Source organism: Amblyomma maculatum, unplaced genomic scaffold, assembly GCF_055883805.1.
Source record: "Amblyomma maculatum isolate TAMU_Amacu unplaced genomic scaffold, ASM5588380v1 scaffold_20, whole genome shotgun sequence".
Taxonomy (NCBI): domain Eukaryota; kingdom Metazoa; phylum Arthropoda; class Arachnida; order Ixodida; family Ixodidae; genus Amblyomma; species Amblyomma maculatum.
In genome coordinates this window covers 1,195,479-1,208,318 of record NW_028146745.1, presented here as the reverse complement: position 1 = coordinate 1,208,318, position 12,840 = coordinate 1,195,479, and the positions used below count along the sequence as shown (strand labels likewise).

Below are 12,840 nucleotides of genomic sequence, written 5' to 3'. Positions count from 1 at the left end.
ACTTCTTGTGTCCCTGACGCTTGGAATACCTCATAGCGATATTCCACTATGTGGTTACTGCTCGAGAGAGAAAAAAAAAAACAGACATATGCTTAGCTTGTTTGGAAAATTGCCTGTTCTTCGATCGTCTACCGTTGTATTTCAGCCCACTATAATTCTTATAATGTAACCTAGACTTACCAGAACCATGTTTTAAATATTGGTACATAGTTTCCGTTCTTTTTTTTTTAGTGAAATGCGTAAAAATGCGGTAAGTGTATGCAACAAGCTTTTGTATGGGACTGCATAAACTCAAATGCATGCTTTTGTACACCTTCAAGCCAACTGAAGATCGTCGGGTCGTCTGCTGGTTTCAGCAGACACCAGTACAAACCAGTAGCTCCCAGCCAGCACGAAACGAGCAGGAAATTTTCACCTGATTTTCATGGTTAGGATACATGTGACATGAAATACTGGGTGAAAATCTCAAGCAATGTGTTTCCTGTCTCTCTTGCTCGTTTGGCCTTTTCTTGCATTTTGCTTTTTTTTTCATCCCCCTGCTCCTGGTAAAGTGCACTCAGTGCAATATTCAAGTTCTATGCTATGATGCTGGCTGTGATATGTGCATTTCGTTCGCATGACGACAGGCAGAAAGATTGCTTAAATAAATCCCAGATTGCAAGCACTTGTGACACACGTAACTGTCAACTTGCTTTTGATGAGAGTTCAGGAGTGTGGTGCGGCACAGAACGAGGTGGATGTGAGAGTAGCGACGTCAGTTGTAGAGGGGCACTATAGTTTATGGCTAGCCTAACAGGAGTACTTAGAGAATATCACAATAATTATCTTGGCTGTAGGGCTTAGACACTGGGCTGCAAAAAGTTTTTTTACACTTCTCTATTAATATTTTGTCCTGTTTTCTCCCCGCAGCATGTCGAAACCATTCGCATTGGTGAAGTTCCCAGATGAGGAGGACAGCTTGGCAGCTGTGCCGGTGGGCTGGCTTGATGGCGACAGCCATTGCTTCTGGCCTATGGCCAGCCCAACGGCAGTGATTCGCCTGGCAAAGAGCCAGGCTGATAGAAATGCCAGCGGGCACCAATGGACACGGTGCCCAGTGACAGTGGTTGCCTCTTGCCGTAAGTATAGTCACATTGTAGACTATGTAAAGATGATGATGATCTGGCTAGCAATCGTAAAGAGCTCTTTAAGAAATTCTTTGAGCCTTCAACTCTATGTGACTAAATTGCGACTAAGAAGTTGTAATTTAGCAGCCACTTAGCCAGTTATCAAAAAACAAAGAGGAATGAACTGTTCTCTGTAAGCCGATCGAAGGCGACTTTTGAAACATACTAGTGCCTTATTCTTGAAGTCCTACAGCTTTCAGCGTAACTGCTGGAGTCAACATGCAAAATAATTACAGTTAAGACAGAAAAGTTTAATGCGGTTCAGTTTTTTTTTTCTTCCAGTTTTAAGTAAGCGTGCTGCAGCAGCTAAGCGTCAGGCACTTTGCTGCTGGGACGAGTCCCTGTGTTACGTGCATGCAGTGAAATGGAGCAGTGCAGAATGTGCTTGTGCAGTATAGTATCAGTGCTTGTTAAACTATCCCACTTGATGTAAATTAGTGTTCTTTCACAATGTTGTCCTTCTGTGCAAGCATTGACCTTGATGCCCCTTTTACACTTACACGAGCTTGAAGCTGCACTTCTTGCTAGCGCCACTCGGTCGGCTCCTGGTGAAGATGGAATCACTTACTCTGCTAACGCAAAAGATAACGCAAAAGAGTACCTTCTCAACCTCTATAACACCGCCTGGGAAGAAGGCTCTCTGCCATCTCCTCCGTAGCCATGTGTTGCATAGTTTTTAAACCCTAGAAATTGGAAACACGTTTTAATTGTAAATATAAAAGAATGCCTCTGCCACATGAGTGTTTCAATGGCATTCAAACATGGATGGAGTCTGTTGGCTGAACTGACTGGTGACTGCAGTTACAAGGGCAGCTGAACAAGCGTCAATTCGGCAAAGTAGCCTAGAACTTCTTTTGCATACAGCAGTATCATGCACTTTCGGATGTGTATGTGTTATGGCCAAGCGTTGAGGAATGATATCAATGAAATTTATAAAGAAGGGCAGGTCGTTCAACCAATTGCATGTTTGTGCTTCTATGGAAGTCTATGATCCTACTTCCAAGTTTCGATGACCGGGGTTGTTGCATATTTTAAAAAATGCGATATGTAATTGTGATCAGGAAGCCCCTTCCATTAAGAGTGACCGCCATAATTAAATGCTCACAAGATGTCATGACAGACAGCAGAGCGTCAGCAATGAGGTAATATGTCAAAGAACAGATTTCTTTTATTTTTATACATGACTAGCCATATTAGCAGTGTGCATCTTAGGGGAGTGCTTGACGAACATTGCTACCAAGCAAACAATAAATGTAATATGTGTTTTTGCCGGCATAAAGGCATGATCAGTTGGGCTGGGCAATATATGTCTTACATATAGCTTATTATGCGGCAATCTGCCGCGTCATACCGGCAGCTACAGCAGCACTATCAGCAGTCTAGTGCTTTCAGACCCGCAATGCTAATGAAGCTGATCAGCAGATGGTTGCTTGATCTGTCATAGGCTGATCGAAAACCACTTCGTTGAGGCAATGGCCTAAGTAGTTGCACTTGTCTGTGCCTTAACCATTTAAGAAAATTAAATAAACAGCACTTCAATGTTCAAACTTTAACGTTTATGAGCAGTGAGCTATGCCAGAAATTTCAGTCAACATGGCCAGTTCTACAACAGGTAAACCTAGCAAAACATTGAGTTGGCCATGCTAGTTGGCACAGCTATACCAACTAGCTGTATACCAACCTATGGTCATGATACTACAGCGTAAGAAAAGAAAGAGGGTTCAGAGAAAGGAAAACACGGGACAAGCGCTGACTTACAATTAAGGGTTTTCTTTACCAATGATTTGGTATATAAAGAAACACTCAAAGGTGTGAAAGTGTTGATGCAGATAAACCATATAACACAACACTAAAGCCCACTCAGATATGTATGCAACCTCCAAGCATTTTCAAGAAAGGCAATCTCCCTGTCACTTAGAAAACTTTTTTTTGCCTACGCAGTTATCTTGGTCCAATATATAAATCCTCAACCAGTTCCTGTGTTGTCTAATTATCATGGGTGTAGTGCAGGTGTAGTACAAATTTCATTCATTTCATATTAATTCTTTGCAGGCTCTTACAAGAGCGCCGAAAAAAAGATGCGAAAATATGAATTCACATCTGCTGTGGAGACGTCGGCAGTTTCTGGTAATTATAATTCCTGGAGTTATAATTAACAAAAAATTATTTGCATACTGAAGATGATATTAATGTGCAATTCTTTCTTTAGCAAACGAGGGCCATGAAGATTGGCCCGTGGAAGTGGAGCTGCCATCACCTCGTATGTTATGAATTGTCATCGACATTTAATCTATAAGCTTGATTTGAGTTCAGATTGTGAATATATGGCAGTAGGTGCTTGCAAGAGCTGCAAAAAAAAAAAACTGTAGCTCATTGCACTCTCAGAGAAATAGAACACATTTACCGTATATTCTCATGTCAGTATACAGATGTCAGTAACCATTTCTTGGCAAACTGCCAGTTGCCCGCAGTTCTAGGGTAATTTTAGTTTACTCAAGAGGTAAAGATGCAGTGTTGAAATTTCTAGTAGACTGCTTGAAATTGGAATGATTAAATTTCTTGAGTTAGGCAAGCATGGCCAGATGTACACGTGTCACATGCTCATTAAGTATTGAGTGATTTTGGCTCCTTGAATAAGGAAAAAAATAGTAATATCTTGTTAATTTGGCCTTCAAGGGATCAAGAAAAATTTTCTAATTATTGAATGATACTATATACTGCCAAAAACCTCCTGCATCACAGTAGTTTTATGTGATGAATGCCAGAAATATGGTTGTCTGTACTTGAGAGGTAAAAACTTATCAACATTGATCATTTTCCATGGCTACATCAAGTACTTTGCTTTGTGCACAATGTCAGGAGTGTTGAAGAATTGCTATAATATGATGCCTGCATAGCCCTTTTCACAGTGCAGTACAGTAGCAGTAATGCCTCTTCACAAATGGCACTGCTGTGTTTCAAAAATGCTTGCATGGACCATGGCTCTTGATGGCAGCGGCAGAATGTTGTGAATTTAACAAAAGTGAAACAGTGCTGCTGGGATATATTTGACAGACGGGGGACTTTTTATCCTAGTCACTCTTCTGCTATAGTGTGCATGATTGATGCGTGTGCACGGGCGCCGCTGTTCCATGCGACTCAAGCTGGGAGGTCTATTTTGGGAATTGCTGTCTTTCTGGGTTGCATAAATTAACACAACTTGGGGTTTGAAATAGGTGCCTTTTACTGTTACCTGGCAAAGAATGGTCAAACAAAAGCACCACCTCACTTTAATCTGGACAGTATGAAGGAGCACTGAACAGGGTAAATGGGGTACACCTCAGTTTGCAGGTCGAGCCAACGTTTCGACAAGTGAATTTGTCTCCGCCTAGACGAAGACAAGTCCACTTATCGAAACGTTGGATCGACCTGCGAACTGAGGCGTACTCCACTTACCCTTGTTCAGTGCTCGTTCATACCGTGTAAACCATCTTCTTCCTCTCGTTCTACCTTTAATCTGGACAGTTTGTTTATTATTTTTTGTGCCTCCTGCATTACCACTAATGATGTTCGTGTTCCAGCACCTCTGAATGAAGGCGCTGAAGTGCCAGCAGTGGCACTTTCTGAAGCTGTCGGCAGGAAAAGTGCAGCCCTGAGCTCCGAGGAGGCTGCCAATGAAAGTGGGACTGTTGAAGGTGAAATTTTCACTTTGTTTTCTTTTTTTAATGTAAAATAACCTAGAGCAAAAAAACAGGAATGCTAGCCAAACATGGGGACAATGTGAGAGGATGGGACAAATGTTTGTCCTGTCTTACCAATTTTTTCCTGTCTGATTTTCACTCCTATTTCTCTGCTATCAAGTAATGCTCTCAGCTAGAGGTTAGACCTGTTTAGCCTTAAAAAAAAAGCAGCAAATTTTATTTTCCTCAGTATATCCTATGCTAGTGAACTGAAGTTGGCATTGCCAGAAATATCTAGAGAATAAATATTTAGGAAGGTATTACACGGAGTTCACGATCAGACTGAAATTATGTTCTTTGAAAGTGATAACTCTGAAAATGTTTACTGGTATTCTTCAAAGACAGTCCCTACTGAACCAAAGTAATGCTAAAACATACAACCTAGTATTTCGATTCGCTTTCAGCTTTTGTCATTCATACTGCACTGGCTGCTGTAGTTAGTAACTTTTGTTGTCATCTTTTGGATCCTGGCATTGCTGCTGCCTCTCTCTGCCTACGATCACCAGAAAGCCATCACCATTAATGTACTGCGTGCAGTGGTCCCATGTTCTGTGCTTTTTCTTCTTGCAGAATAATTTATTCACTTCCAGGGGCATACAGGTCAAAGGGGCTCATATTTTAACTTTTGTTGTCTTTGATAGTATCTTAAAAGTTCATTAGCTGGAAGCGAATGCAGTGCCTCAGATGGAGTGTAAAATGTGGAAGAAAATTAATTTGGACATCATGCAGCCCCTGTGCACTCCCTTATAAGGTACCCAAAACCAACAGGGTGGCACGCTCTCATTTAGGAAAGATCTCAGCAGTCTAACCACCTTCTGCAGCATCCGCTGCCATTCATCTTTTCTTGCATACAGCAAGATTTATGTGTGATAAGCAATAATTACGACCTTTTTTATTTCTCAAACATTCGCCTGTGCCTAGCAAGAAATGTCAGTTGGTCGGCAAAAAACAGCCCGCTTTATAGAGATGGTGCCACATTTTCTGACTTAAAATTCCATTTTTATTTGCATACTTCAACTTAAAGTGGCAATAAGCTAAACAGTGTTTACCACAAAATGCTTTCATTTAGTGCACGCAAAAATGCTTGCACTATTTATTCTAATACTCTCAGAGCGTCTCACATAGGACTGTATGCCATGTATGACGTCATGTTTATCTTGCTGACAGATGCCAACAATGAGTCACTAGATGATCATGTTTGACATATATGCTGGCAAAAGTTTGCTGTTTGAAAGAGGCAGTTGTTTCAAGCTGATTTTCCAGCGAGTTAGCTTGTGGAATAATATTTGGGCATCGTTTGAGGCATATGTCTGCTTTATGCCACTGTGATGGAATACTTCATTTAAATGTTGCCAGCATATTCGTGGAACAGGAGATATTAAAAGGGAGTCTTCGCAAATCCCAGTTGGCATGCAATAATTTGCCCCCCCCCCACCTCCTTCTCAAATCGCTATCATCTGGTGTTGCTTGATCATGAACCCACCCTGGTTTTTTTTGTTGTTTAGTTCACTTTTGTAAGCACTTGTTTGTATTCTTGCTTTTGGCAACTACCTTTTTATTCAATGCCTACCTCTCACTTATACTGGAAACTATAAGCAAAATCCAGATGGCAAAACTAGAAACAGTAAACTAGTCACAAGACCAGCACTACATTCAATTCTCGTGTCCAACCCAGCTGGACTGTGCATAGAATCACGCAGCAGCTCACAGGTTATTGGCTGCCCCCTGCTTCGGCATCAGTGCGGCATAGGCATACTTTTGCTCTTTGGCAGTAGAAGCTCGTGGAACCCCTGAGCTCTGCAGAACCCAGTTTGAGAACCCCTGATTAGTGCATAAACAAAAAGAAAGCCTAGGAGTGGTACCTTGCAGCTTGCGCAGTTACTTTGTAAAAGGTATGCAAAACAAGATTACCTGCTTAGAGGTCTGATCAGAACTAAATTTTCTGTTTAGTGATATTGCAGATGACTATAGTGTAGCTCCTAGCCTTTGAAACATGTTACTGTGCATCACCCTTTATGCACTGCATTTTGCATTGGAATGTGATGAATTACTGTGGCAAATTTTTCTTAGCGTTCCTTTTTCAGAATTCTGTGTTGTTCCTTTTTGTCATAAGCAATAGGCAACTGTGTGCAGTGTCTGCAGTTCGATAGTGCAGAGATGTATGAAGAAAGCCTATCTGAAATATTGAACATAATATAGGGGTGCCAGCGGAAACACAAAGATGCGTACACAAGAACGAAGAGGTAGCTACAGCACAAAAACACGCATCTGACGCATGCGCATCTGCGGTGGTGCTGCAGATGCGCATGTGTCGGATGTGTATTTTTGTGCGGCAATGCTTCTTCAATAAACCACAGTTGATAGTCCAGCATCCGTCTGTAGCTACCTCTTCGTTCTTGTGTACGCATCTTTGTGTTTCCGCTGGCACCCCTGTAATTATGTTCAACATGCACCAACTGGCCCAAGAGCTAATGTTATTGTATCTTATATATTTCCTGTATTTATTTACGTCCACATGGTGGTGGGCTCATCTTGGATTTAATCTTTACTTTGTCCTCTGATGTGGAACTTGACACATGATTCACCTTTTTGTTGCATTTTGTTTATCAGCCAAGGACAACAGTGCAATAGAGATCTTTGCTGCAGCAAGTGTAATGCATTAGCTCCCAAAAGTACTTGTAGTTACACAGAACAGACTCCTACCTCCAGAATTTTTCTAATATCATCTTGCCATGAAAAACACTTTTCAAATGATGCAAAGCTAAATTACAGGCGAAGGCCTGCTCTGCTTTCTGACTCCCTATTAGCATGTGCTTCTCATGAGAGTAGAAGAATACATTAATCCTTTCTGCAATGCAGTAGCAGTGGAAATGCTTCTGAAGTGCCATAACCATTGGCAGAAGCCCAGACTGAGGAGGCATTTGCAGAACAATATCGCAGCTCTTTTGCTATCTGTCACACGTAGAGGAGCTCTGTTTGACCTAAGTGTTCATCAGTGTGATGACATTTATAACTTTTACATTAGGCTGGCAAGGAATAGATGCATGCGTTATGAGTGTCTCTGTGAAAGCTGTAGAAAGTTAGGAGCATAAGCAGCATGTTGCTTCTTGCTGTTTACACTCATACTGTTTTATTGGTGCCTAGGGCATAAGTGATGCTATCGGCCTTAGGAAGCTGTACTCTCACTGAATTTATTATTATTTGCTTCAATTACAGCTGCAGTGCTCAGGGTGCTGAGGATTTTGCTTGAGGTCCGACAGCAGCAGCGGGAGCTGATCCAGCGCGTGCAGCGCATTGAAGATAGCCTGCTGCTGCGGTCGGACCGAGAGCCAGGCCCAAGCACTGCGCAGCCAGTCTCCCCACCAGCACCTCCTCCCGCCCTTGCTCTGCCCGCCTACACTACAGAGGAGCTGGAGGCAGCCGACGCTGCCTTGCAAGATGATGGTGTGGCAGCTGCACTGGTAATCTAATGCTTTTTAATAATTCTTAACTGAGAAAAATGAGTACCTAGTCAGGGTTTGCAATATAAAGTAATTCAGATGTTTGTGAAAAAGGTGCATGCCATGCTCTGTGGATAACATGCTCATCATATTCATAATTCTTACTGATTTGCTTGAGTATGTTGTCACTTCTGCATGTTTTATTAATGTAAATATCTTGTGCATGAAAGCTGCATATACAGATTACTGGGTGCTTCAGTGAACATTTTCAAAAATTCTGAATAAGGGGAGGCTAGAAAAAATAGATTGTAGGAACGCATTTCCTGATGCAACAGGCACAATGTACGGCTAAACTTTAGTAATTACATGGTTAACTAAACTCAGTTATTAAATCTTTAATTGCGATTTGGTGGTTAGTGGCAGTGGGGAGTTCAATTCCATCAATCGTGCCATACTTTTTTTCAATAAACAAGTTTCAAAAGCACTGCAGCATGAGGAAATTACACACTTTTTCACTTGAAAATGGAAATTATTGTAAGAGGCGTGGAAGCTCAGTGAGGATGGCAATGTTTGCTGAGGCTTGTTGCAGTGACCATGGCACTAAATTCGAACTGTGCTTTATTTCTCTTTATTGCTCTAAGAAAGTAACGTCTACACATTTGGCTATTACTGTCCTTTTCTTTCCATGTAAATCTGATGCAAAAGTGCTTGCAGTTTGAACTGAGCACTGCAACATGTCCGCAGTGGGTGTCACATCTGCAGCGACACTCCTGCATGTCTAATGCATAAAGTTTCAGTTTTGCTTCAGGAAGCATTACAATTGCTCGTGCTGCAGGGCTTTTGGCAATTACATTTTCATTTCAGGAATTGATACTACTACATGGTCTTGTATATGGTCTCAAACCGCTTTTGACACTATACCACCAAACTGTGCAACAACACTGATGTTTGGGCCCGTTGATGTTGATTCATCAACGTATAGTGCTCACAGCACGAAAAAAATGAGGACATGAAGAAACACACAACAGGACGAACTTCCAACTAAATTTTATATAAAATAAAAACAAGCTTAAGTATGGTGCTGTTATTGCCATGTGGTAGTCAACCGTGTTTGTCCTGAAAGGTTATTTCATTATCATACAGAAACAATGAGGGGGGCTGACACATTGATCTTCCGCTTTTCTGATATGATATACCTCAACAATATCTCTTTCAGTCTGATCTTTCTCGCACCCAAGAAACTTGGTTTTTCGAAAAATTAGCTTACACTTACAGTTTCTGCATTCAGTGGCAAGATTACTCCCTTTACCGTCTTTGACTTAATCATATTGCTCCCTGGCTCTCTCATTAAAACAGTGTCCTGTTTGACCAATGTAAACTCTATTACAAGTGAGTGGAACACTGTAAACTACCTTTGTAGTGCACCGGGTGAACCAGAGTTGGTGCTTGATACTACAATGCGGCTTTTGCTCTTTCATCATCATTGGACAAGGTTTTTAGAGCTTACTTGATGCAGAGAAGAGCATGTTTACATTGTATCTTTTTGCAACCTTCTTAAATTATGGGATACTTTGCGAATGCACGGAATGACTTGTGTTGTCAGCCTCTGATCTTGCTTATCTTGCTTTTTACTGATCTTTTTCTTTTTTAGCAGGCTGTCTGCAACTGCTAAGTATCTGGAGGATAGCCGGACATGTGCAAACGCTGTGCTTGTATTTTAACGCTCTGAGATATTTGATGACAACATGATTTTTCCAACGTGTAATTGAGGCAATTCATGGCAACTGCTCATTTCACTACCTTCCAATGAGCACTACTATAGGGGAGGAGTGCCTTTTGTGATCTAGGATTATACATCCAACATATGTGCCCTTTCAAAATTGAAATTCTCAGGTCACGGAACTGTATGCTGTCTTCATGTGGGAGCTCATGCACAGCCCATGAGTTCACAGCCCTGTGTTTTGTTTATGTTGTGGTGTCAAGTCCTTGTTTTCGAGCTGTTTTTTATCCCCACTTTTTCCTCTCTTGCCCATATCATGCTTTCTTTCATTACTTGATCTGCTGCCAAAAACAGGAATGTTAAGACTGCTTAAAGAAAAGTGGTTGCTAGGCATGCAGCTTTACTCATGTGCTTGGGGTACATAATATTAGATCATGCTCAGTTTCGGGATAATGGGCCCCGTGGCAGCGGCTCAGTCACTCAACTGCTGAACCCAAAAAGAGTTCAAACCTGGCTGCAGCAACCACTTTTCCATGGAGGTGAAAAGCAAGGTGCACGTGTGCTGTGCGATGTCAGTGCACGTTAAGGATTCCAGATGGTTAAAATTTGCAAACCCCTCTTCTACAGCATGCTCTTAGCCCGAATTCCTTAGGGACTGCAGCCCAAATACATCCAGCACACATATCTGCTAAAAGCCTCAAGTTATAACATGATAAGAGCGACCACTTTTGCTCAGCACCTAAATTTGTCTGCTCCTAGCAAATTAGAAAAAAAATGTCTTTGTTTGCAGTGGTAGAGAGCTGTTGCATCATACAAGAATGATGCATTAAATAGCAGGCACAATTGTATGAGCTGCTGACAATTGGTCACACAGTTATCTCAGTTATTCTATTCAGAAATAAACTAACAGTACTTGTTATTTTATGTCTAATAGCATTTGCGGAACTATGATTTTCTTTCTTTTCAGCGACAGCAGCTGCTCCGCCTGGGGGGAAAAGGGCTAAAGGAGGTGGCGGCCAACGCCATGACGGCCATCATGGGGGTGTCCGTACAACGCCTGTACAGTCTGCACGGCCGGAAAGGAAAACTTTCCTTTATCGGCCTTAGATTGTGCAGCGTGGTCACAGGTATATTTTTTTATTAATTACAGTAGCTTTTAATTTTAAAACATGAGCGAAAGCACATGTAACAGGCTTTGCTGCACTTTGTTTCCATCTGTAAAATCTGTTACCACTTTACCCAGCTTACGACTTCTTTTTTATAACAGATGAATATTTTGTTACTGCAATTGTTTGTGGGGCTGGTTGCAGTTTTCCTCAGTGGGCATCTAAAGAATGAACAGCAGATGTATTTTGAAAAAGCCCTCAAACCAGTCAAGTCCATCTTTTCTCGCAGCATTGCAGTCATGTTGCACTGGCCAGCTATTTGTGTTCCCCCTCTAGTCCTTGAAAGGTGGACCATAGTGTCATAGTAGCTATATACAGTTGGTTAGAAAAGCTTTCTTGCGAGAGCTTTTTCTAAAGTTGCATTTGGTTGCCTATAGTCCTTGAATTATGAGGCCCATTCCGTGTAACATTTACTTGTGTGTCCTCTTCTGTTTTTTTCAATAAAAGATGTTGCTGGGCTGGTTCCTCGTCCTTTTACGCTACCTTTTATTCTTCTGTTCTTCTTTCAGTGAAAAAGCTTGATTTCTGTGAGCCAACAAAGTGTTCCTGTTGGCCTAAAATGTCCATTTATCTTGTGCAGATGTCATCTGCCAAAAGACAGGCGTGGATGTTGCTGAAGCGCACGGCTTCATTAAGAAGTGGTTGCCAGGGTCAGTGGACCGGGGTGGCGGTAGAAAGCGGCGCTTTGCCGAAACACTAAATATAAGTTCTGCCGCCAGCCTGGCAACCACACCGAACCCCTGTGCTTCGGCGACATCCAGTACGGCACCCTCACTGCCTCACCCGGCCCACACCTCCAGTGCTGCCCTGCAGGGCCCTGCTGGCACCTGAGGCTGCTCATGAGTTGCCTCTACCCGGTGTGCCAGCGCTCTTCTTGGTGTTCTACCGCTCCTCCTCCCGTCCGTGACTACCGAAACGACTCATATGGCCCTGCTCCCTTAGCTCGTTCCCACTACAGGGCGCCACCTCCTCCGCAACAACCCCAGCGGCTGGACTTTGCTGATCGCTGCGATCCTGTTACCGAGGGCTATTATTTGGACCGTGCTCGTGAACCACCCGTCTGTTACCGCTGTGGTATGCTTGGCCACATATCCAGATTCTGCCGCCGCCGGTACCCGCCACCACGCTACCAGTGCCAATGGACAAATCGCCGTTCTACTGTGAGCCCAGAAGTCCATGACCCGACCTATCCCCCTCCTTCGGGCTCCTACCGCTACATACCACCACGCAACGACTCGCCAGTTTCTGATCGCAGCCTGACTCCTCCTGCCCGCCACTCCCGACAATCGCCTTCTCCCCGCCGTTCTTCTCCGCCAGCGGGAAACTAGCGTGTGCGGCCGATGGAGGTGCGGTCGCCAGGTCATCGATATTGCCAATTCCTCTACCGGTCGTTATGCTGAAGAACCGCTTGGAAGTGTCAGTGGATGGTGTTTGTGTTATGGCCTTAGTGGATACTGGTGCTACAGTTTCCGTGATGAGCTTAGATTTTAAGAACCGTCTCGGCCGCAAAATTATGTTTGGCTGGGATAGAACTGTCATATTTCGAGGTGTAGGGGGAGAATCGTTGGTTCCGCTTGGTATTTATTATGTAAATGTAGCGATGGCTGGACACGAGTTTAGAACTGAATT

At 42.8% G+C, this 12,840-nt stretch overlaps 1 protein-coding gene across 1 annotated transcript; it reads left to right on the top strand.

The window, feature by feature from the left end:
* Window positions 1-245: 245 nt before the first annotated feature.
* On the top strand, window positions 246-12,042 carry LOC146171500 (uncharacterized). The gene is made up of 7 exons (XM_084586488.1): window positions 246-250; window positions 910-1,118; window positions 3,376-3,426; window positions 4,727-4,840; window positions 8,102-8,346; window positions 11,013-11,172; window positions 11,792-12,042. Exons 1-7 carry the CDS (start codon window positions 246-248, stop codon window positions 12,040-12,042), a joined length of 1,035 nt encoding a protein of 344 aa, XP_084442614.1.
* The last annotated feature ends 798 nt before the right edge of the window (window positions 12,043-12,840 follow it).

Coding starts and splice junctions, on each gene's coding strand:
- LOC146171500 (XM_084586488.1), top strand. Junction 4,841..8,101: donor TGAAAGTGGGACTGTTGAAG/GTGAAATTTTCA, acceptor CTTCAATTACAG/CTGCAGTGCTCAGGGTGCTG. Junction 11,173..11,791: donor ATTGTGCAGCGTGGTCACAG/GTATATTTTTTT, acceptor TATCTTGTGCAG/ATGTCATCTGCCAAAAGACA.